This window comes from Pecten maximus, chromosome 15 (assembly GCF_902652985.1).
Source record: "Pecten maximus chromosome 15, xPecMax1.1, whole genome shotgun sequence".
Classification (NCBI taxonomy): domain Eukaryota; kingdom Metazoa; phylum Mollusca; class Bivalvia; order Pectinida; family Pectinidae; genus Pecten; species Pecten maximus.
Window position 1 is genome coordinate 3,371,142 of NC_047029.1, and position 26,887 is coordinate 3,398,028.

At 36.7% G+C, this 26,887-nt stretch overlaps 2 protein-coding genes and 1 non-coding gene across 3 annotated transcripts; 1 reads left to right on the forward strand and 2 right to left on the reverse strand.

Annotated features, from left to right (window-relative positions):
* Positions 1–2,426: 2,426 nt before the first annotated feature.
* On the reverse strand, positions 2,427–5,908 carry LOC117343832. Its single transcript, XM_033906354.1, has 4 exons — positions 5,795–5,908; positions 4,536–4,642; positions 3,931–4,085; positions 2,427–2,545 (listed from the first exon to the last, which is right to left on the reverse strand). Exons 2-4 carry the CDS (start codon positions 4,624–4,626, stop codon positions 2,456–2,458), a joined length of 336 nt encoding a protein of 111 aa, XP_033762245.1. The 5' UTR covers positions 4,627–4,642; positions 5,795–5,908; the 3' UTR covers positions 2,427–2,455.
* Positions 5,909–12,254: 6,346 nt separating this feature from the next.
* Positions 12,255–12,327, reverse strand: Trnar-ccu. The gene has a single exon. It is a non-coding gene; the product is annotated as a tRNA-Arg (tRNA).
* A 5,804-nt stretch (positions 12,328–18,131) lies between these two features.
* Positions 18,132–26,886, forward strand: LOC117343655 (E3 ubiquitin-protein ligase TRIM56-like). The gene is made up of 3 exons (XM_033906112.1): positions 18,132–18,296; positions 20,663–20,869; positions 22,726–26,886. Exons 2-3 carry the CDS (start codon positions 20,673–20,675, stop codon positions 23,885–23,887), a joined length of 1,359 nt encoding a protein of 452 aa, XP_033762003.1. The 5' UTR covers positions 18,132–18,296; positions 20,663–20,672; the 3' UTR covers positions 23,888–26,886.
* The last annotated feature ends 1 nt before the right edge of the window (position 26,887 follows it).

Below are 26,887 nucleotides of genomic sequence, written 5' to 3' on the forward strand. Positions count from 1 at the left end.
TTTATGTCGAATAAGACGCCCACAGGGCCTGTATCACTCACCTGGATATTTCAATAGCTATGGCAAAGTTTCAGATCTGCCACAATTGTACTTCTGTGAAATACTGTGAGTAAGGCATTCAATACACTTGAAGGTAAATATGGGCCATATCCATGAAGTTGTTATAGCGATCATTATAGTCAAATTGACACATTTTGGCCCCACCCTCAGGCCCCCAGGGGGTCAGCTAATTTGAGCATTTGAGCTAAAAAGTGCTCCAATTTTATATTGAATATGGAGTTTTAAAATTACATATGTATAACTTCAAATTCCTGCATAAAAACATGTATTCGGCACATATACAGTATTGGTGAATTAATATAATCCAGTCACATCATATTCTACATGTAATTACGGTTCATATATGTATTGTGTCATGTTCCTCTTGTTAACAAAACCTAAGTCTTAAATTTACTCAATACTGATTAGTCTTAATGACCTTTATGTTTAACACTAAGATTGACAAGATTTATGTCTCATTTAAGAGAAATCTAACAACTGGACGGCAGTACATGTACAATGTACCAATGCTTCATACTCAAGTTAAACTGGAAACATATATATACATGTGTACTTAAAAAAATATCCTGTTTCTCAATTTTTGGCACACTTAGCTTAAATCAAGATGATAGAGACCTCAGATTTAGATTGGTGGCCCTCTCCTAATAATGGTCTTTGATCTTTTACAACAAATTTCTTCATTTCTGTTTTTCTCTTATTTGTGAATGAAATTAGGGAATCCCTCCCAAAAAAGATATATATATAGATTTTAAGCCCAACTATTGAACATATATTTACTTTTCGAGGTATAGAAATAATGATATATTCTTTTCTAAACCCAAAATCTGATGGCCAAATTGTTCTGTGATCAGTCTCAAACTGCATTATACACAACAAGCTAAAAGATAAAATCATATAGAACTAAATGCAAGATAATAAAAAAAGAATCCATTGGTACTTGACTGAACAAATCCAAGAAGGCTAGTGGCTGCCAGTCAACATTGTTTGTTCCAGACCAAATTGAAAGCTGCACATCTGTAGGAACCAAAAGGAACATATAAGTGATGTTGGAGAAATATCTCTCAAGCATTTTTTTTAAAGAAATGGTGATATTAACAGTTGCTTGAATACAGACAGAAGTTTATGGATAAACTAAGATATTTTACCAAACAAGATGATTAGATGTGATGATGGTGGGCTCCTTTTAGTAGAATAACTTTGAAATTCTTGTGAATGACTTCCTGCAAATGTGACACTGTTTTCCTCTTTCTTCTAGTTCAACTGTGCAGACGTAGCATAGAATATGGCCACATTCAAGGAAGGAATCAGAATACCTATCTGTACAGATCTGACAGGCAGGTATCTTTGGCAAATTCACTGTCTACAAAATAAAAGAACACTATGATTACTAAGTATGTGTACAAACATCTATATCTTTGTTTACACACAATGACAGTTTTGCAGTAAAACAAAATTGCTTCAATATGTAGTATTAAAACTACCAAGACAAAATATTTGGAAGTAAAACATAATGGGTAAATAAAATCATTTGAATGGCAATATTTGGAATTTAGGCCGCGGGCCCACCAAATCGTGTGATTTTAACAATTGTACAACTGGACTGTGATTTCTCCTACAAGCACTTAGTCATCATCATATCACTGTTCAAAACAGATCGCTTTGCCACAAAAAAGGATTTTTCTGTGTCATTGTGTCAGTCTTTTTATGTTGTTTGCTTTTCTTGTGATATCCATTTTTTTCTATCATGCTATTGTAAGGCCCTCATTTGGTTGCGACTTCACCTTTTCCCAGTTGTAACTCGGTCAAATCTTGGTTGCAAGAGCATTGTGTCTAAGCAGCCATGCAAGGTGACAGCAGTCAAATACAAGAGATCCCAGAGGGATCTTGACGCCCACCATCGAATGATCTATATCAGTCGAATGACAGACTGATCTTTTCTCTTCTTTCAGAATAGGCTAACAATAATTCAATTGTTAAAATACAGGAGGAACCTACAGATGAAAGAGAAAGATCCCTCAAGTACTTTCTGAGAAATAGTGATAACAAACTTCAATTGTCAAAATCCAAGATGGCTACGTGTCGGCCATGTTAAATTCCGATTGGTCCCAAATTGGACCATGCACAACTAGGGACCAAGGTGTAACTACAGATGTAATTTGAGAAAGATCACTCATGTACTTCCTGAGAAATAGCGATAACAAAAATTGTTTACGGATGGAGGGACGGACGACGGACGCAGGGCGATTTGGATAGCCACCCATCTGATGATGGTGGGCTAAAGATAGCAGTATCAGTTTACATAAACTTACCACTGGAGAAGTGTTTGAAGTCTGATAGGAATGATCATTATCAACAGTGACGTCTAACATCTCAGCAGCTTCAGGGACGTCGACAGCTACAATCTCTCCTGGAGTAAGCTAACACTTTCCGGACTGGACATATCCAGGTCCAGATCTGGTAAGTCCCAGTCATCATCTGTATCCTCCTAGAAGAAACACAAGACTTTAAATACATGTATCCCATATGTCCTAGTTTTGTAGTTAACAAATGAATCACTTTCTAGTTTTTTGGCCTTTCGATGTCAGGTTCAATGTGCACACCTTGTCAAGTGACAAATGCTTATGTACAGAGAAGCCCTCTCTTTCATCAATGCTTGGAAAAGGCCCGGGTGATTTGTATGTAAATATTCAGTCACTCAAACACATACCTACCTACCATGTTACTCTCGGTGGAAGACAAAAAATCCTGTATTTTCAACCCCAAAGTTTATCTCCCAGCGTTTTTTCCATATTTTGTACTTCCTTAATACAATTTTATTGCCATGCCATATTCTTTAAGAAAGCTATTACTATTTGAAGTAATTGAACAATGGCTGGACTTTCAGCAGAAATAAATAATTTTTGGTACAAAATGTCATTTTATAGCTGCCTCACCTTTAATGAGCTAAGGTGTTTAATTTGGCCTAAAATATAAATATTAGTATATTTGATGAAATTTAGTTTAGACACACTAAAATACAGTCGAACTTCGTTAACTCGAACTCACTTATCTCGAAGAACCCTGCATAATTCAAAGTGTTTTTTAGTCCCGAACTAACTTAATTCTATAAATTCAGCAACGCTTAACTCGAATACTCGGATAACTTGAAGTTGTATCACGGTCACCAGCGACTTCGAGTTAATGAGGTTTCACTGTATATCAAAGACACTTACTGTGGCCTGGAATATATACCATAAACATTAAATAATCACAGGTTAAAACACCTCAAAATATGGTCAGAATATTTATTATTATTAAATAATTATTTAGGGCCAGGTGAGTGAAAAATAGATCAACACCAAATACCTCGATGTCCATTACTAGCTGATTGTAACATTTGCAGTATAACAAAAATACTTAAAGCCGTGAGAATCCATAATTGCTGATGGCAGCATTTAAAGTACTTCTTGATGATACTCTTTGTCAACAAGAGGCAAATGACCACATTACTGTATACATATTATACATTCTTACAATAATTGCAAGTTTGTTTTTTTTTTGTTTTTTTTGCAATAGGCAATTGCAGCATTTGACCTTTAGTGATCTAAACTTTTGACCTAGTGTCCTTGATCATTAGTCATAAAGAATTCATACTTGATTCTAAGCAACTATCATTTTTAGTCATAGCAAAATATTTACTGGTAAGAAATTACAAGATCTGTTCTCTGACCTTGAACTTTGACCTACTTGTAGATGAACAGCGTCATGACTAAATATGTCCTGTTTGGGACAGCCATATATTATTTTTGACACTGAAAATGTCTTCTTTTTTGCATGGCCACTTTCACTTATCAACCCATGGACATTTTGTCATAATAGTCCTACAATTACCTTTGGTTTTGACATAAGGTATACTCTCGGCTTTGTAGTCAAGCAGTGTAATTTCACATAATCCGACAAGCAAAACATTGTCGAAGAGATAACATTTTGCTTGAAGTCCCCCAAGCAGTGAGTAAACGTTTCCCATGGACCTTTTTTGGAAATACCTATAAAAAAGTGGAAAGAAAATCATTTATGATCAGACCATTCACAAAGCTACTAGTTCCGGACTCCAGTTCAAATGTTGTCCTAACTACAATTACACAACATTAGAAGTCTGACATTCTATATGAACTGCATTGGAATGAATTAGTGATAAGAAATGCCAATTGCAGTTATTTCAACATTTTTAATGCTTTCAAGGACTGCTACAAGTCCTGCATTTCATAACTCCTAAAAATTTTGAGAACTTAAATATTTCAATGTTTAATCACTATATCCCAAAGACTCAATCTGAAGAATTGGGACTTTATATATAACTGGTCAGCAAAAACTATTGAGCCTGTTTAAACTGTTAATCACACAATGGAGTAAATATTATAAAATTTATAGGAATGATCGAAGGTACTAGTCACCTATTTTTATACATGAAAAATAAATTAGATACACCAACTTACTTTTTACCAACATTTCTTCAAGCCTATCCGCGGAAATTAATTTCCCCCTTTCCTTATCTTTTGTCCACACTTTGAAAGCCTTGAATGCCATCTCACAGCTGGTCACTCTGTTCTCAAAGGAAAAAGATCAGGTTTCAGTATACATATAATTTGCATCTTGCCTTATATGGTATGACCTACAAATCTTTTACTACGATGGAAAAATTAGGAAATATGTTGTCACCGACTTGATTACTCAATTTTTGAAAGTTTTATGATTAATTATAACTGATATTGTCTAATAATTCAGTTTCCGAATGTTTTGCACTATTTTTCTGAATTTTATCAACTTCAAAACTTTTTTCTTTGTGACATCTTGCGGAAAATCTTGTTTCCTTATAAGGAATATTGAAATCAAACATGGCGGTATATTTGAATAGATTTTACTGTGTGTTGTTTTTATCTTGGATATTAACACTTTTCGTCAAAGGAATATTACAGTTACCAGGTTTGTGAATAGGATATTGATTGTATTCACCGGTACCAGAACAATTCATTTACATGTGGATTTTACTTGAGAAATGCGAAATTTTAGACATTAAAATTAAATATAACCTGCCCGATGTGGATCACATCGGGGCTGGCTACACTATCGTCAATGGGATGGAATTCATACTCTCCAGGAGCATAGTGTAGGGAGGGTATGAATATACGTATTAGTCGTATACATGTACATCTGTATCTGTCTAACTACAGTACAATGTATTTTAGTGGATTTTTTTTGGTGATTTTGTTGTTGTTGTTTAGTTAACGTTTTATGGTTAAAATTCCGGTCTATAGTCTTTTTATAAGCATATTATAAATATGTTTTTGTATTTTCAATTTGGAATTTCAGATATTACATTATTGTTGACAGGTAGCTTAGCTGCGATAACGTAGCTCTGACGACGGACGGACGATTGCTGATGGATACGTATAGTCTATTCGTTCTAGCGCATAGGGTGTGCAATAGTCCTAATTGTTTTTCATAATATCTTATTAGAACCTGCCGAACACCTGTGCTGTACATACACACACTGTAGGTGTAATTCAATAGGCAATATATTATTTCAAATAATGCTACAAATTGAGAGGAAAAACAGATAGGAATCTGCATAGAATCAAAACGATTACAACAACTTACAGGTAAAATCCTGACTGACTAATTATAATAAGCCAATTAATCATAAATTTGTCCTGTCGTTTGAATATTTATATATCTACGGTGAATTTGTACTTACATGCACGTAGGACGACAAGGCCGCTCCACTCTCTGTCAGTTTACACTCTGTTTAATTATCGTCTGTCAGCTGCAGTTTATCAAAGTCGAAACGCCAAAAGCAAAGATGGAAACCCATGGATAACACCCAAAATTAAGCGCCTGATCAGCACCAAATTTAGACTTTACAAAAAAATGAAAAAATCAGGACGCACAGAAGATAGAGACAAATACAAATTACTAAAGAGCAACACACAAAAACTCATTAGGCAGTCATATTGGAAATATATTGAAGATGTTGTCTCCCCCCCTATTTCTTCTTCTGGCGAAAACGACTACTCACCAATGAAACGCTTCTGGACATACATTAAACACAAAAAAGCAAACTATTCAGGTGTCCCCTCTTTAAAAAGTGATGGGAAACTAATAACTGATCCCTCAACAAAGGCAGACATCTTAAATAAACAATTTCAGTCTGTGTTTACACCATCAGAACACTTCTCAGATGCACAGCTCACACAAAAATATAACCTGGGCCTTCCAACATTTCCACCCATTGAAGACATCACCATCACTGTAGAGGGTGTAAAGAAACTCCTCCTAAACCTTAAACCCGCAAAGGCCCCAGGCCCAGACGGTATCAAACCAAAATTTTTGAAAGAACTTGCAACAGAAATAGCTCCAATACTGGCACACATTTTCCAACAGTCTCTAAATACTGGCGTAGTCCCTCTTGACTGGCGTACAGCACATGTTTCTCCTATATATAAAAAAGGTTCAAAGTATGATGCAGAAAATTATAGACCTATTTCTCTAACATGTATTTGCAGCAAACTCCTTGAGCACATTATTGTCAGCAGCATAATGTCTCATGCAGACCAACATAATATCTTATACCCTTTCCAACATGGTTTTCGGCAATTTCGATCTTGTGAAACCCAACTCCTAGAGTTTGTGGAAGACATTACAAAAAATATTGACAAAAATAAATGTACCGACGCCCTCATCCTTGATTTCTCGAAAGCATTCGACAAAGTCAGCCACAAGCTCCTATCTCACAAATTGAAACAGTATGGTATTGTGGGTAATACACACCGCTGGATTGGAAATTTTCTAGAAAACAGACGCCAGTCAGTAGTCCTCGAAGGCGAACATTCTTCACTTGTACCAATAGAGTCAGGGGTACCCCAGGGGTCGGTCCTTGGACCAAGTCTGTTTCTATTTTATATAAACGACATGCCCCAAGGTTTATCCTCCTCTATCAGACTTTTCGCTGACGACACTATTGTTTATATCACTGTCTCCTCAGACAGGGATGCACAAACATTGCAGTCTGACCTAGACAAACTGGCAGCCTGGGAATCTAAGTGGAAAATGGCATTCCATCCTAAAAAATGTAATGTCCTCTCCGTTACCCAACGTAGAAACCCAGTGCAACATGAGTACTATCTCCATGGCCATTGTCTAGAACATGTGGATAAAGCTAAGTACTTGGGAGTTACCATCCAACAAAATCTTAATTGGGGCCCCCACATACAAAACATCTGCAATAAAGCCAACAAAACACTAGGTTTTCTAAAACGAAACTTAAACATCAATTCCATTTCTGTGAAACAGCAAGCATATAAATCATTAGTTCGGCCTTCAGTAGAATATGCTTGTACAATTTGGGACCCACATCTAAAAAACGACATTGACAAACTAGAAATGGTCCAACGACGAGCCGCCCGCTTTGTGACACACAGGTATCACAACACATCCAGTGTTGGCGATATGCTCCAAAGACTAGGCTGGCGTAGTCTTTCAGACAGGCGTAGGGATGCCAGACTCACTATGCTGTATAAAATCACACACAGCCTTGTTGCCATCAACAAAGACAATCATCTCACCACTCAAAACCGTCAAACTCGACTATCACACTCCTTTTCCTATCAAGTCCCGCACTGCCGCACCACCTGTCGTAAAGAATCTTTCTTTCCAAACACCATATCCGAATGGAACAAACTCCCTCCTGATCTCATCTCTGCAAACACTATTACTGCCTTCAAATCCCAGCTCTCTTCCTACAAATATTAATTTCGTCCTCAATGTACATAGTTTTAACCTGATAATTTAGTGCTACTTCTTATTTTTCCCTTTAAGCATAGCGCAGATCATTGACAGCATCTTCATAATGTTGAAGGAGGTCAACAATCGGTAGAAGTAGAAGTAGAAGTCAATCGGAACACCTCGCCTCCGTCTGCGAACGTAGCAATCGGAACACCTCGCCTCCGTCTGCGAACGTAGGAGAAAATGACGAGGGGTTCCGATTGCGAACGTAGGCTAGTTTCAGAGAAAATGACGAGGGGTTCCGATTGAAGTAGAAGTAGAAGTACTGTACGATAAGTCCTGAAACGTTCCGAGACAGCGCGCGCACGAGAGTCTATTAATATCTTATCTCGGCAAAATAACTAGACGGCATATATGGGCAACAACGTAATTTTGGTCGAGATCCATGATATTTTACTTAACCGGTCGTGATAAGCTAACTCGACTTGTCGGCATAGTTATCTCGGCAAGTCGTGTTATAAGTCGACTTGTCGACTTAGCTATCTCGGCAAGTCGTGTTATAACTCGACATGTCGACTTAGCTATCTCGACAAGTCGCGTTACCGTAACGCGACCTAAACTAACACGATGGCAGAAATATGCCACCATAGACAACACATCAGTTAAGAACACATTGTCCCAAGCAAAATCATGGATGAAGCACAGGTACTTGGGGTAAGAAATTACATTTGTATATATATACTATATAGCCTCGTATTTTATATAGTAATACGAGGCTATATAGTATATATATACAAATGTAATTTCTTACCCCCCAAGTACCTGTGGGGGTCATGCCAAGACTGATGTGGCTGTTGCTGATTTACGAGGTTCCCGTCACGAGTGTCGAGGGATTGGAGAGATCAGTGAGTTACTTGAGGAGATGGATGGGAGTCCCACCAGGCTTCACTTCTGTTGGACTGTACGGCAGATCACCAAAACTCCAACTCCCGATTTCATCAGTAGTGGAGGAGTTCAAGGTGGCAAAATGCCGGTTGGTTATGACGTTGAGGGATTCGTCAGATTCCAGAGTCAGTGGAGCAGGCATCCAGACAAGAACAGGAAGGAAGTGGTCAGCATCAACATCAGTGGACCAAGCCGAGAGTATGCTGCAACTACGTGACGTGGTGGGAATTAACATCTGCACGGGAAGGCAAGGGTTAGGAATGGTGCACTTTCAACAGTGGAAGAATGCAACAGCAACGGAGAGACGTGGAATGGTACAGACTGAAGTTAGACGGGTAGAGGAAGACAAACGGAGAGCGAAAGCAGTGGAGCTGGGCAAACAAGGGATGTGGCTGAAGTGGGAACTACCCGAGCGGAAACTGTCATGGTCGGAGTTGTGGAGGAAGGACCAATACAGGATAGCTTTTCTGCTGCGGTCAGTTTACGACACATTGCCGTCCCCATCAAATCTTCACCAGTGGAGAATGACAGAGGACCCTAGTTGCCAGCTGTGCGGAAAGCGAGGGACAATGTCTCACATACTGTCAGGATGTCAGGTAGCACTCACACAGGGGCGTTACAGATGGCGTCATGACAAGGTCTTGCGTGAATTGGCAGGAGTGGTGGAGGAAGAAAGAAGGAAATAGCGCCCAAGGGCAACAACAGGAAAAGGAAAGGTGTTTGTAAAGCAAAGTGAGACAGTCGAGGGAAAGAAAAGCAGCTAGAACATCACTGCTGGACAGAGGACAGGACTGGGAGCTGCAGGTAGACCTTGACGGGAGGTTGGTATTCCCGTGCATCGTCGACACAAGGCTCCGGCCGGACATGTTCCTCAAGTCAACAAGTACTCTAGTACTCTAAACATAACGTGAAGGGTATATGATGAAACTACACTCCGTTGGTATGTGTTATAGCTTAATAACATAAAAAATACATTCAAATAAACTATTCCCTGTGGAATTTAATATTGTTGACGCACTCCTTTCTTTAAGAAATTATTACGCCGCGGTATCAGCCAATTATAAGCGACGTTACCATTACCATGTTGCAGGATAAATAGAATACATGGTCAGTGTCTTAAAATATATACAGCAAAAATATATATGGTGGGTGTATTCCGACAATGCGGTGGCAGTTGCAGGATAAAACAAAATATTAATCTCCATGTGACAATGTCTTAGACACTGAGAATTGAGGACAATTGGGCCATACCTAATATTGTGTCCTATAGATTAGTGTTGTTACTAGAACACAGAACAAGACTAACGCATGATAATACATATGTAGCGGGACTGGACTTGGTCGATCATCGGTGACCAGGTAGCTCAATTGGTAGAGCATCCGGCTAGTGTTCGGAGGTCCCGGGTTCGAACCCCGGTCTGGCCGCTACATTTTCTCCTCTCCTGTTACAAAATTGGCGCCCAACTAAAATACCCATGGTGGTGGTATAAGGGTCTCGTGTGTCTTTGAGGGCAAAGACTTGGAAAAAAGGAGGGAGGTGTGTAGCGGGACTGGACTGGGTCGATCATCGGTGACCAGGTAGCTCAATTGGTAGAGCATCCGGCTAGTGTTCGGAGGTCCCGGGTTCGAACCCCGATCTGGCCGCTACATTTTCTCCTCTCCTGTTACACATGTAATACCATGCTATACTCATATGTACAATCCATTGATTGAGGTAATATGTCTTAAATATGGAAGTTATATCTTGTTAAAAATGTAAAATTGTCATGTGGAACTGTGAAACAAAAATGAATAAGATGTTCAAAAGAAAAAAAGGTGACTTAATGAACATTAAACAAGTTTCTGTTCAAGTCACATGAGAGAGAGAAAAGGGCATAGACTTGACTGATGATGCTACAGACAGCGTAATGCAATGTACTAAGATACTATCGGTGATAAGCTGTCATGATACCGGTCATTTAACCGTTTATTATGTATACCATTTGTTGTGTATTTTATTAGCCTTGCCTCGTGGGCAGTGTTGAAGTTTTGTTCAGGTAGCAGTGAGTAGCCATATGTAATTATATTTGTTGGGGGTTATAGATTAGAGTGACGGTGTGGATTCTAGTGGGGAGGCCGGATGAGCTGACGTCTCGGTTATATCAGAGACATATATATGTATATATGTCTCTAGTTATATTAGCAGGTCTTATGCAGAAAGGTCAGTTTAAAGTTATCCTTATCAGCAGCCTCGTTTTAGTCTAGGAAGATTTTGCTGAAGTGGGCAGTTTGAGAGAACGATCAAACATAAGAGATGAAAGTGTTTTGAGCATTTAGGTTTTTAAAGAGTAGAGGGTGGGGTGAGGAGGAACAGAATGTAGAGAAGTTAGGCCTGAGACAGGATAGAATCGTCATTTTGAGTAGTTTGTGGTAAATGCTTTATTTTATAAGGTGAGAAGTGCATGTAGCTTTAAATGTTATCTAAGAACAGGTACAGTAAGTCATAGGTGAGAAAAGTGGCTGGTTTTGAGTGCGCATGCGCGGAAATTACTTGAGGTATGATGTTGAAGATAAAATGTAAATATAGTCTTACATAATTGTGTTGCACAGATAATTTTGAATTGGTGGCAGTGGTTTGCGAAGTAGTGGAATTTAAAACACTGAAAACAACAATAAAAGGTTACACTGGTACCCGCAGTGGGGTCGAGATTCATAAAAATGGGTGATCAGCGGTGGGATCATAACAATATGTAGTCTGAAATGTAATTAAATACACGGTAATTAGATTTTAAAATTATAAAAAAAATGCACAAATCGCACCGAAAAAAAATGCACACAAATACACAAAAAAAAAAAGATGAATGTAAATTATCTTAATGTGTTTTTCCCTAAGCCTCTACGTTCATGTAAAAACATCAGTAGAATTTACAGTGCATGTATGTAACTTGAACCCTCAGCGATTTCTTAAGTATATATTCAAAATTAACAGTGATAAAAATGATGACACATGTCCAAAGTACATTTTTTAATTTGTCGAATTGTTTGACATACTCAGTATATATTCAATGCAAAATATATCCTGATGTTTTGATTGGCCATTCCTTTGCCCGTAGACACATTTATCTGAGGAAATCGCAAGGCTGATTAATTACGTTTTTTCTTTCTTCCTTCCTTCCTTTCTTTCTTATCATTTTGTGAGCAGCAGCAAAGCAACATTTTCTTTACAGAAACTAAAGCGACATAATATTATGAGTAATATATATGTAATATGTTTTTCAATTCAAAATATTTCATTTTAATTTAAATGCAGAGAAAAAACAGGAACTCGTCATTTGGCAATTTTATTTTGGTAAATATACATGGACCGTTGATCGATTTTTGTGCAAATTCAGACAAACAAGCAGAAACGGTATTTAAAAAAAAAAAGAAAAAATACGCTGGAGATCCTTAATTCATAAATATCGTAGTATTTATATCTATACAAGTATCTTGATAAAACAATAATAGTAAACCTCCGGCGGGACTCGAACCCGCAATCCCCGGCTTAGGAGGCCGGTGCCTTATCCATTGGGCCACGGAGGCACATGTAACGGCGTCTATATGCAAAATTAGAGGCAAAATATTAAAATAGTGATGCTGAGAGTACAAGTGTGTCGGTCATCTTGGAAGAGTAAACTGAGATCTCATCAAAAATTACTTATCCAACAACTATATTTGATTGATGTTTTGGTAACATTTTAATGTTAATGGGTCGACATAATTTTAACGTACAAAAAAATGTACATGTATGAGTGGGTCGACAAAATGAAAACTATCCAAATTTGACTAGATCTAGACCTCTATTCAAACGTAGTCAAATTTACACCTAATATCATGTTAACTTAAGTATAACATGAGTAATATCTCTGTGCTTTCGGCTAATTGTCAGGGACTTGGGGATAGGGTAAAGAGGAAAGACGTTTTTTCATATCTCAGGGACAAGAAATATAACATATTCTGCTTACAAGACACACATTTCACTGTAGACCAAGACAATTTTATTAAACATGAATGGGGTTATGACAGTTACTTCAGTTCCTTTTCATCCAGCTCACGTGGTGTTGCAATCCTTTTAAATAATAACTTTGAATGCAAGGTACACAAGGAAAAGAGGGATTTAAATGGTAATTTTCTTGCTCTAGACATAAACATTGAAGGCTCAAGGACAACACTTATTTCTCTTTATGGCCCAAACCGAGATAATCCAGGCTTTTATAACTTAGTATCAGATACAATTGATAATTTTGGGAATGATAATATAATAATCTGTGGAGATTTTAATTTAGTTCTGAACCCAGAGTTAGACTATGATCATAACTACATTAATATAAATAACTCTGCTGCTAGGGAAAAGGTATTGGAAATTATTGAAAATTATAATCTGAATGACATTTATAGAGAACATCATCCAGACCGAAGAAGATTTACTTGGCGTAGAATTCATCCAGTAAAACAGGCCAGGTTAGATTTTTTTTTAGTCTCAGAAAACCTTTTATCGAGTATTAACAAATCAAGTATCGAACCTAGCTATAGATCAGACCACTCAGCCACAGTTATATCGCTAAAAATAAATGAATTTGAAAGAAGTAGAGGTTACTGGAAATTAAATAACTCGTTATTACATGAGCCGGAGTACTTAAATACAATAAAACAGACTATTGAGCGCATTAAGTTACAATACTGTTTACCTGTGTACAATTATAATTCCATTAATCTTATTCCCAATAGTGACATTCAATTTTTTATCAATGACCAGTTATTTTTAGAGACTTTGCTCATGGAAATTAGAGGAAAATCTATCTCTTATGCATCTTATAGGAAAAAACAGCAGAATCTTAGAGAAGAAGATCTTAAGAAAACAATAGAAATTTTAGAAGCTAATAATAATGCAGACCAGGATGAATTAGACAATAAGAAAAAAGAGTTGGGAGTCTATTCGTCTAGGGAAGATAAAAGGTAGTATGATTAGATCTAGAGCAAGGTGGATTGAGGAGGGGGAGAAACCAACTTCATATTTTTTTAACCTTGAAAATAGGAATTTTACCTCTAAAATTATTCCAAAAGTTCATAGAGATGATAACATTATAATTACAAAACAGGAATATATATCTTAGAGGAAGTGCGAATATTTTATGAAAATTTATATAGATTTAGGGATGTAGATAATGTTGACTTAGATGTCCATCTTCAAGGTTGTGATGTTCCAAAGTTAAGTGATTTTGATTCAAACTGTCTAGAAGGTAAAATATCTTTAAAAGAAGCTGGCCAGGTTTTGAAAAATATGAAAAATAATAAGAGCCCAGGGTCTGATGGTTTTACGGCTGAATTTTTTAAATCTTTTTGGAAAGACTTAGGTGAATTTGTTGTTCGTTCAATTAATTATAGCTTTTCGGTAGGTCAGTTTTCAATTACTCAAAGACAAGGCATAATTACATGTATTCCAAAGGGAGATAAGCCACGTCATTTTCTAAAAAACTGGAGACCAATTTCACTTTTGAACATCACATATAAAATAGCTTCAGGAATTATTTCTCATAGGATAAGAACAGTGTTAGAAAAACTTATCAGTGAAGACCAGACAGGATTCTTATCAGGGCGTTATATTGGGGAAAACATTCGCACAGTTTATGATGTAATGCACTATGCAGAAGAGTTAAATATTCCTGGTATGTTACTTATGATAGATTTTGAAAAGGCATTTGATTCTGTTTCCTGGGATTTTATAAACAAGGTATTTGAATTTTTTAATTTTGGGTTAAATATTAGAAATTGGATAAAAATCTTGCATAATAATGTGTTTTCTTCAGTTAATCAAGGTGGTAACATTTCAGCACCTATAAATATACAACGTGGTTGTCGCCAAGGAGACCCTATTGCTCCATATATTTTTATCCTCTGCGTTGAAGTCCTAGCGGCAAGAATAAGAAACAATAGAGATATTAAAGGGATACAATTTCAAAATGTAGATATTCTTAATGTTCAATATGCTGATGACACAGGCTTAATTCTAGATGGCTCCGAGAGGTCCCTTAAAGAATCAATTTATGAACTTAACAGTTTTGCAAACATTTCCGGGCTAAATATTAATACTAACAAAACACAGGTTATCTGGATAGGTAGTAGAAAGTATAGTCAGGAAACTTTCTTGCCAGAACTGAATCTAATATGGGGAATGGAAAAATTTACTTTCTTAGGAATAGATTTCGCTGTTGATTTAAATGAGATCCCCAAAATGAATTTTGATAAAAAAATTGTGAAACTTAAATCTCTTATTAACTTATGGAGTAGGCGGAGCTTGACTCCAATTGGTAGAATTAGTATTATTAAGTCTCTACTTATTTCTCAGTTTAATTACCTGTTCATTACCTTACCTAACCCACCTGAAAAATGTATTACTAAACTTAACACCTTATTATTTGACTTTTTGTGGAATGGTAAATCTCATAAAATTAAGAAAGATGTAGTAATTCAAAATTATATAGATGGGGGATTGAAAATGGTAGACTTGCATTCTTTTATAGATGCTCTTAAGCTAGGTTGGGCAAGAAGAATACTCCATTCATCAGGAAAATGGAATTTACTGTTAGATCTGGTTATAAATAAAAAAAAGTTACAAAGCTGTGGTAGGGAATATATTTCTCTGTGTCGAGCTAACTGCAAAAATAAATTTTGGAAGGATGTTTTTAAAGGCTGGATTAGGTTGAATAATTCTAATTCGATGAGGGAAGTTACACAAGTTTCAATCCTAAAAACTCCACTTTGGTACAATACTGATATACAAGTAGGAAATAACTTTGTTTTTTATCCAAACTGGTTTCAGGCATCTGTTCATACAGTAAATGACCTTATTAAAAATTCTAATAATCTGACCTTTTACTCATTTCATGAATTTCTGCATAATTTTCAAATTAATACAAATTTCTTGCAGTACCAATGATTAGTCTCAGCAGCTAAGCGTTTTCTTAGGAAATATGATTTTCAGATAGAAAGGCCATCCCAACCTTTCAGACCTCTTCTCATTGAAATATTCTATAAGAGTAAAAAAGGGTGTAAAGATTTTTATAATTACCTTATTACACCAGCATCAACACCTACTGGAGTGAAAAAATGGAATGAAGAGTTTAATGATGAGTCAGATATTGAGAAATGGCAAAAAATATTTAGAATCCCATTTACTGTCACAAAAAATTCCAAGTTACAGTGGTTTCAGAGTCGAATTTTACATCATATTTTAGTAACAAATACTTTTCTTTTCAAGATAAATTTATATCCTAGTCCATTATGTTCTTTGTGTAATATGGAGAGAGAAACTATTATCCATTGCTTATGGGAATGTCAAGAAGTTCAGAAACTGCTACAGGGACTTGAAACTCTTTGTGACATTCTTTTAATTCCTGTGTTGATAAATAAGGAATCCTTTCTTTTTGGACTATTAACTGCTCAAGCAAGTTCTGTTGATAATGAAATTTTAATTCTTATTAAACACTATATATATAAAACTAGATGTCTTCACAAGTCCTTGAGCCTCAATGCACTTATTAATGTTATTAAAGACCACTTCATTATTCAAAGCTTTATTAACTATAGGAAAAACATCTACATGAGAAGGAAGTTTGAAATTAATTGGAGAAAATGGAAACCTATCCTGGAAATGTAGCTTATCCGACACTAAATTTTATTTTCCCTACTATATGTACACAGCTAACCCCAAGTCTCCACATTTGGCTTTAATTGTTTATTTAGGTTTCTTATTTTTTTTGTTATTCATCTAACACTTACAGAATATACCTTGTAAGTAAATGTGGCTTATCTCTCTCTCTCTCTCTCTCTCTCTCTCTCTCTCTCTCTCTGTAAGTTGATCACTTTATTTGAATGGATATATTAGATATATGTCTCTTTCCCTTTAATGTTTATTGTATGTGTGTCTGGTTGTACTGTCTATGTGGTGAGGGTGTATGTGCGTGTTATGTGTTTGTGAGGTGGATGAGTTATGAGTGTTTAGGTTGTGTGGGAGGGTGGGTGTGGATATGTGTGCAGGTATGTGTGGTTGTGTGTGGAAGTTATACATGTTTATCTGCTTTGCAGAAATACTCATGGCTGTCCATATGTTCCTTACACCACAAACATCATATGTCTGTTTGTTTTTGATTTTTTGTTTTTATTATTTTATCATGACATGAGAACTTGTGATGATGTTGATGATGACAAGAATGAGAAAATGATTATGATAGTAATGATGATTAGGATGAAGGATTGTGATGATTATGATGATGATGATGATGATGATGATGATGATGATACAATAATTATGATAATTATTATGAATGATTATGATTGATGAAAATGATAATGATGATGATGAGACAATAATTATGATAATTATTATGAATGATTATGATGAATGATTATGATTGATGATAATGATGATGATGATGATGATGATGATAGAGTTCATGATGATGATCATGATGATGATGATGATGATGAGACAATAATTATGATAATTATTATGAATGATTTTGATTGATGATAATGATGATGATGATGATGATGATGATAGAACTCATGATGATGACGATGATGATGATGATTGTGAAAATGTTGAATGTGATGATGATGATGATGATGATGATGATTGTGAAAATGTTTGAATGTGATGATGATGAATAATGATGATGATGATATGCTCTAGTTAATATTAAACAAATAATAGACGATTAACGAGAAAGATGATGATTTTGATGAAGGATGGGAATGATAATGGAATGAATTGTATACTTGTATGTGAGTGGATATAACATGTATATGTCTTTATTATCAAATGCTTTTGAAAATAAAAAAGTTATAAAAAAAAAATTTACACCTAATGTGCTTATTGATGATATATTACTAAATCTCTTTGTTGACCCTTGGATGGCTTTTAATTTTGTTAAAAGTTAAATACCTATTGTTGCCTTCTATAATGCAGAGACATACAATGTATATAGATGTCTCTGCTTCTTTTCAACCGAATAGGTTGCCAACTACATATATGTACATGTACATGTAGGTCAGACTCTAGAATCTTGAAGTGGGCCAAGGTTATGTATAAAGACAAAGGGCTTTGCTCCAGACAATTGCGAAACACGACCTTATCTGTCTCGAAAAATAATGTTATTGATAATCATTCAATAAACAAAAACTCGAAGCCTACAATGAGAATTATTTTCGGTCCCCATCAGCAGGGATATGTACATTGAAATCAGCAGACAAGGGGAGGTCACTCTGATAGATCAGATATGGGCAGAATATTATGTAAGGCTAAAACGAAAGTAGAGCCTGACAGTATCAGTCGCTTGTACCAAATGGCGTTAACTGTTCAGGACCAAATGACGCATATTATCAATGGCGCACTTGGACCACGGCATCAATCATAATGCCGCGTTAGAAAGAGACAAGAGTGAGACGAGATCGCGGTATGGTTCAGAATAGAAGTCGGACGTGAAAAGTGTATTGGCTGTTAGAAACCATTGGTAAGACATGTACATTTTCTGGCTACAAACATTGTATACAATGTATTACATGTACGCCATACGTACGTACAGTGTAACTATCACAGGTACTTGGGGTAAGAAATTACATTTGTATATACACTATATATACTATATAGCCTCGTATTACTATATAAAATTATATAGTAATACGAGGCTATATAGTATATATATACAAATGTAATTTCTTACCCCAAGTACCTGTGGTAACTATACGTGTTTTGCGTCATCGATGATTTGCACACTAATTCGTGACAATTTAAGAGTTTGCCGGAAATACTGGTATATATCTACTGTACCACGGTGAAAACACCACTGAAACGAATATATTTAACAGCATAGTTTAAGATAGTTGGAATAGCTATAGTCTGCTGGAGGAAGTGATATTTTGACATAATTGACCACACTGTAATGCAGACTCAACAAGGCCATTAAAAGATGACACATTAGTCCACTAGCTTTAATATAGATAGTGTCAAATGTTAACTAACAGTGCATCTAATATAGTTTATTCTTATCTATTAGAAAAAAACCTTTATGTAGCTAACTGGGATATAAAACCCTGTTAATATAACAACCAGAATCATCATAGATACCATGCTTACACCAGGGGATTCTCTCCCTGGGAATTAGGAATTGAGTGAGTTCAGGGCTGGACTTAGCTGCGATAACGTAGCTCTAGATCTGGACGACGGACGGACAATTTCTGACAGATGGTCGTCGTCAGAGCTACGATTCCCTCCCATTGCTCGTAATGTAGCAAAACAGTGAACCTCGAAAATGCTACAAATAGCGGATATCGTTTAACTTTGGAGTAATAGTTCGTATAATTAAACATTTCTAACACAATTTTGCAATGTATTAGCCTACCGTCTAATCTAGAAATCTTTAATTCGCATATTCTGATATCATACTGCTCGGAGTTGTCTCCGTGATTCGCCATGATACTTCTCGAAGAACTCTCGCGAGGATTCTAACCCAAATATGGAACCCGTGATCCATATATGGATGAAGCTACTACGTTAAATAAATACATAATCAGAGATATTTAACCACTCTTTTGTAACTCTTGTGAAGAAAGCGAATCTTACTTTGCGTAATTAAATAATTTCAGAATGAATTGACCTTCCTTACCGAGATATATTACTCCGAATCTGTTTTTCTGTTGAAATCTCGCGGGAAACCTCATTAGCATCAATTTATTTTGATTTCCTTATAAGGAAATTGACCTTTACACTTGTATCAAAGATGGCGGTATGTTTGAACTGATATCTCCGTGTGTCTTGCTCATTTTGGATTTTACTATTTATTGTCAAACATTTGAAGTAATGTGCAGGTTTGTTGCTTGAATATTCATAATAGATACCAGAATCATCAATTTACATGTGTTTTTTTATCCGAGAAAAATTTTACCACTGCTAATACTGCCCGATGTGAATCACATCGGGGCTTGCTACACTATCGGCAATGGGAGGGACTTCATACCTTGCCGGAGAGCAGTGTAGGCAGGGTATGAATATTCGTTCTAGGCTGGACTGTTTGGTGAAACTCACTCCTACATATGAAGTTGAGCTTGAGAATTAGTAGCTGACTGACTTTTCTGAACTGAACATGTCAGCCCCTCAGACCTCTCTCATTCTCAGCCATCATTGACTGTCGGGCTATAAACACTATACATTAAATATTTCACAAGTGAAGTCTCGGACCCGACAGATCAAAATAAAGGGAAGTAACCCCTGATAAATCTCTCTCCAAAAGCCAACCACTACTGAGGTATGCTACAGCTCAGCCTGTCCACACTGGGTTGTGTACCTAGCCCGGGCCCCTGATACACGTTTGACCTCAGGTAGCTATAGGCGTTCAAGCATATGACATTGCTAATCTGAGGGTTTTCTGGGGCCATTAATGGCCCCCCTTCCAAATTGGAATTATTTTATTTTAAAGCCAAATTCCCAAAATTTGCAGTTTACTTTCCCAATTCACCAATTTTCTTCCCAAAATGAAACAAATAGGACTCTTCCCAAACCAGTGAGAAAAAGCCCTGGCATGAGAATGATTTCAGGAATACAGCCTCAGCAGGCCTAGGGGTCACCAATGTCCATAAAATACTTGTTACAATGAAATTAAACTCATGTTTTAGTTTTACTGCAATGTATACATGTAAATCTAAAAATGCTAATATAAGAGAATGATAATGTATCTATACCATCTATATAAATCCCTGTCATAAGGTACGCTAGCTGTACCATGTAAAATCTATTATCACATGCCTAGAAATACCAGTAATTAGATTACACAGAATACTACACACAGAATACTACAAGTTTTTAATTTGGTACTGGTTTCAGGAGAGTCAGTATGGAGGGTGACAAGAGTATAGAGGGAGATAAGATTGAGCGACTGCGGGAGCGGATTCTCCAGTGTCCAATCTGCATTGACGAGTTTCAGGACCCACGGATCCTGCCCTGTCACCACTCTGTGTGTCTGAACTGTTTGTTGGACTATGTCCGACATTCCTCCTCCTCTGGTCGACTTTTCAGGTGTCCACAATGCAGGTAATAATTATGGCCTTTATAGGTCTTCTGGTCATCACAATTGTAGATATGGTCCATACCAAGTAATCGATAGAATTTGTGTCGTGTATTGCATTTAGTGCTATTTGGTCATTGTTTAACAGTGACCATGTGTGAACAGATAATAGCTGTTTTGTTAATATTTTGAAACAGTTGCTTTTACAAATTATTTAATAAATAGTCCTTCTCTCCAGTAGATTTCAGTCATCTTTGTTCCTGAAGTTAATCGCGCTACATACAAAGTAGATAGTTTCAATCCACTTTCCTTATAATTCTAATAGATAATCAGCCATGTTAAAAGTCGTTAAAGCCCAGTTAGATAATCCAGCCAATTTGTGTCCAATAGGTAATCAAGCCAATTTGTGTCCAGTAGATAATCCAGCCAATTTGTGTCCAGTAGATAATCCAGCCAATTTGTGTCCAGTAGATAATCCAGCCAATTTGAGTCCGGTAGATAATCCAGCCAATTTGTGTCCAGTAGATAATCCAGCCAATTTGTGTCCAGTGGATAATCCAGCCACCTCATGTCCAGTAGATAATCCAGCCAATTTGTGTCCCGTAGATAATCCAGCCACCTCATGTCCAGTAGATAATCCAGCCAATTTATGTCCAGTAGATAATCCAGCCAATTTGTGTCCAGTGGATAATCCAGTCACCTCATGTCCAGTAGATAATCCAGCCACCTCATGTCCAGTAGATAATCCAGCCAATTTGTGTCCAATAGGTAATCGAGCCAATTTGTGTCCAGTAGATAATCCAGCCAATTAGTGTTCAGTAGATAATCCAGCCAATTTGTGTCCAGTAGATAATCCAGCCAATTTGTGTCCAGTAGATAATCCAGCCAATTTGAGTCCAGTAGATAATCCAGCCAATTTGTGTCCGGTAGATAATCCAGCCAATTTGAGTCCGGTAGATAATCCAGCCAATTTGTGTCCAGTAGATAATCCAGCCAATTTGTGTCCAGTGGATAATCCAGCCACCTCATGTCCAGTAGATAATCCAGCCACCTCATGTCCAGTAGATAATCCAGCCAATTTATGTCCAGTAGATAATCCAGCCAATTTGTGTCCAGTGGATAATCCAGTCACCTCTTGTCCAGTAGATAATCCAGCCAATTTATGTCCAGTAGATAATCCAGCCAATTTGTGTCCAGTAGATAATCCAGCCAATTTATGTCCAGTAGATAATCCAGCCAATTTGTGTCCAGTAGATAATCCAGCCAATTTGTGTCCAGTAGATAATCCAGCCACCTCATGTCCAGTAGATAATCCAGCCAATTTGTGTCCAGTAGATAATCCAGCCACCTCATGTCCCGTAGATAATCCAGCCACCTCATGTCCAGTAGATAATCCAGCCAATTTGTGTCCAATAGGTAATCGAGCCAATTTGTGTCCAGTAAATAATCCAGCCAATTTGTGCCCAGTCGATAATCCAGCCACCTCATGTCCAGTAGATAATCCAGCCACCTCATGTCCAGTAGATAATCCAGCCAATTTGTGTCCAGTAGATAATCCAGCCAATTTGTGTCCAGTAGATAATCCAGCCACCTCATGTTCAGTAAATAATCCAGCCACTCCATGTTTAGTAAATAATCCAGCCACCTTAATGCCCAGTAATCTTCATTCTCATTTATAATTTAAATTGAGTCATCTTTTTGTGTTTGGGTTGTGAAACAGTTTGATTAATGAAATAATTTTATATGGAACATTGATTTGTCCACACACACATGGCTGAGGTAAGTGGAAGCTAGATAAACTAGACTGAACGGTTTAGTTGGTATCATATCTATAGTGTATGAAATATAGAAGTCAATGTTTTTATTTTATCCTGTGTTATAGGAGTGACGTCTGTGTACCTAGAGGAGGGGTTAAAGACTTCCCACCCAATTTCTACATCAACTGTATCCAGGACGAGATCGGAGCACGGCCGTATTTCGGTGTGTGTGATGTATGTCGTCGAGACTGGCTAGTTTCACAGTACCGCTGCATCAACTGTGACCTTGATATATGTAAATTTTGTATCCACGACCACCGTCTGTTCAGTCATGCAATACAGGAGGAGGCAAACATCATGAAGATCGAGACGGGTAACATTGGTACGGTGCTGTCATCACAGCGCACCTGTACCACACACGAGGGAGAAGCACTTCATATGTTTTGTGGGACATGTGACACCTTGGTGTGTATGACTTGTGTGTGCGAGGAGCACAAGACACACATTACCCAGCCTCTTGGACGTAAACTAAGCCTGGCCCAGGGAGAGCTTCAAACAGAGCTTGATCAGGTAGGATTAGATCTGACTCAAGTCGACAGGGTCATGGGGGAAGTGACGGACCTCCGGACCAAAATCCTGCAGAACCAGGATGCATGTGTGAGGACTTTGCGTGCTCAGGCACGGGCCCTCACTCTGGAGATTGATGCCCAGGCAGATGACCTAATTAGCCATATCACAGATGATGGTAGTGTTGCAGAGCTAGAACGCTACTCCACTCAATTATCTAGCTATAGAGACCAACTCCAGCGTGGCACTCATTTCCTGGAAAACCTGGAAGAGGGTGACATCAGTCTGGAGCTCATAGATACATACCGTCGGTATCAGAGTAGTATGTCCGAGTGTCGGAAGGGTCTGGCTGGTCAAACCCTCAAACACCACCACCCTTCCTTCTTACCTGGAAAGCTCCACAAAGCTGGGCAATACAGATTATTTCACTTTGGACGTCTAAAAAATGAGTGTGAGCAGACCACATTTCTTCCTCTTCCAACAAGGAAGGGGTGTTGGGGACGTATGTTGGATGTTATCCGTGGTGGACGAGTACGCATTACTGTTACAGGGTGCTGTAGAGCGCTGGTCGCTGTTATGACACTTGTGATGGTGATCACACTATTTGATCTGTCATTTAAACTCTACTCATCCCCAGGCACCTTTACGCAGACATTAATAGGTTTGACTTTCGTCCTGTATGTCAGTGTAGCTGCAGCATGTGCCTACGTCAAAGCATGACCAGCCTACCTGTAAACTACAAACTGTGTGAGAATGCTCGAAAAGGCTGACGTTGGATGAAGGAAGAGTGTACATGTGTAGGCTAATCATATCCATGAAGTCACAGGGGTTTGACACGTTCCTACAGAGCTTTTTCTCACTGGTTTAGGATGGGACCTTTTTGTCTCATTTTGGGAAGAAAATTGATGAATTGGGAAAGACTTTTTCAGGAGTAAAGGGAAAATTTGGCTTAAATCTGAGATAATTTCTATTGGGAATGGGGCCCATTAACGGCCCCAAAAAACCTCCAGAAAAAGCCCTGTCCTATGACCCAGAATGAAGATTTAATCCTATGGTCTGATCCCTAGATCACTTATTATTGAAAATTTAATCCTAGGGTCCGATCACTTATCACTTATTGATGAAAATTTAATCCTAGGGTCCGAACACTTGATCATTGATTTGGTTTAATTGGTCTAGGTTTAATTTTTCATTCTGGGAACATGTCAAGACCCTGCACATTAAGTGCATGGCCTTTGTGTCCAAATAATAAAGAACATGGCACTAAGAATATTACAGCAATGTCTTCATATCATACTGTTGCTTTCAGTTTCGAAATGTTTAGGTCGCAGAAGTGCTATGAAATCTGTATGACATCTTTTAAACTTTGGTTGTAATGATACATTTACTGTTTGAGTGGTACTATACATTTGATGAATGCTATTGATACTGTATCTAACTTTTAATCTATAAGGTTGTTATTGATAAATGTTTAACATGTATAGTCATATATAGGGAAATACATTTTCGTGATAGCACTTTCAAAATTTTTGAAAGCAACATTAAACATGTAAATATGAAAAATGAATATGCAATGCAAGTCTTCCAGCAGATCTGAGTCCATGTGCTACATGCATTTAAATGTGATATTAATTTTACGGTGTTATTTTACCATGTATTAGTATGTAATATGTATTTACCCATGCATGTCTATTTTACAAGTGTGCATAACTGTTTTACTCATTCATATATTCTGACAATTTTTTTCTTTCACATAGCCCAGGTTTCTAATTGTGGCTTCATATATATATCATTGCTATATTAAATTGTATATTTTATGTAACCAATATAGATCTCTGTACCCTGTAACAAACAGGAAAGCACTAGTCAAGATAGTGATGGGACATGATATGTCAATTATAGTTACTTTAGTTTAATAACATCAACTAATTTGATAATTTATTTATCATAAAATTGCTAATTGTTGACATTTCAGTCATAAATTATGCAAATTCTGATTTTTGCATTTTCATTTAATTTGAATATAGCATAAATTATATACTGAACTGAGATAAATCTGAATTTTCTAGGATTTCAAGACAGCCAGTTATTGGTATAGACTTTAGTATATCACAACCATGCAGTATTGGAGTTTTAAGTAAACAGAAAAATGTTTCATAGTTAGTTAGCCTATTATGCCAATCGAAAGTCCTTTATAACCAATTATGTAATATGGATTAACTGAATTTGAAAGCCTTTTTAACCAATCAGGTAATTGACTAACTACACCGGAAGACCTTTTAACGAAGCCAATAGATCAGTTAACTGCATTGGAAGGTTTTTTTAGCCAATTATTCAATCGACTTACTACGTACTGTAACATCAGAAAGCCTCTTTGGAAAATTATATTATCAATTAACTATGTCGGAAGGCTGTTTCATTTTTTCAACAGTGTCCAAGGTTATCACTGTCATTATATTAAACAACTTTTATGTAAAGAGACCAAAGAATATTTAAAATGGACCAATTATCTTATATTTAAAAAAAAGTTGAGTGATATATGCAGACTCATTGGGCCTCTTGTCTTATATTTAAAAGAAAAGTTGAGTGATGCAGACCCATTGGGCCTCTTGTCTTATATTTAAAGAAAAGTTGAGTGATGCAGACCCACTTGGCTTCTTGCAATTTTCTTATATATAAAGAAAACTTGGAATGCCAAATACACAGCATTTAATTTTGAATGGTGCCTATGTGAAGCTAGTAAAACCGGTATGCTGATCAAGTTTAGTGTTTTTAGACAGACTACCAGTATATTGACCTTTTTATTATGTTATGTTATATTATCAAGTACAGAATATACACCTTAAGGGCTATTCCCGAAAAATTTATATGTTATGGGAGGACTCCAGATAAAGAAATTCTACGCACGGTAGGTGCTGGAGACAATGTGGCTTGTTAAAATGTACTACATATTTTGAATTAAATTGCTTGCTTTAGTGGTCCTTGTTGATAAACCCAGAGTCCTCCCTTTTAGATATTTCACTGGAATATTGATAGTGAGTACCAATTGCAAGCAAGATAGATTCCAGCTTGTCTGCCACATGACAATCTGTAGGTAGCATATATAGGACTTATCCTTGTACATACTGGTTCACAATACTTCTATACTAGATAGAAAGGTTTGTCAAAGTCATATTTATATAATTATTGTACCTTTAATTGAGCAAAATATATTTTTGTCCTGGAATATTTTTTTAGATGATGAAAATGTTTCTTTACATTTGAGATATGATGCAAAAGGATACAGGGTACACTGTACATTGTATATGTGTTAAGCAGTTATTTAGTTATAATTTTCCTGTGCAAATCAGAGAATTTCAAATGAACTAGCCAAGTATAATGATATCTTCAGTATCTTTTAACACTGAACAATCTTTCCTTTTTCTTTCCTTGTTTTAAGGAGAAAAAAATGAATGTCACAAGGGGCATACAAATGTTTATAGTTTTACACTTAAAATACATGTAATAATTGTGCTTTACCCAGGTAATTAATTAAATAACTGCACACATTTCTTTGACCTATAATTATCCAACTTAACATTGTAATCTATGATATAAATCCTAGTTGAAACCAGAGGCTGGCTTACTGTGATATTTGAATATTTTTGGTAGAGAATTAGTATATCTTTTAGGAGACCAAATGCATTTAGATTAAATATGCAAATCATACAGCTGACGAAT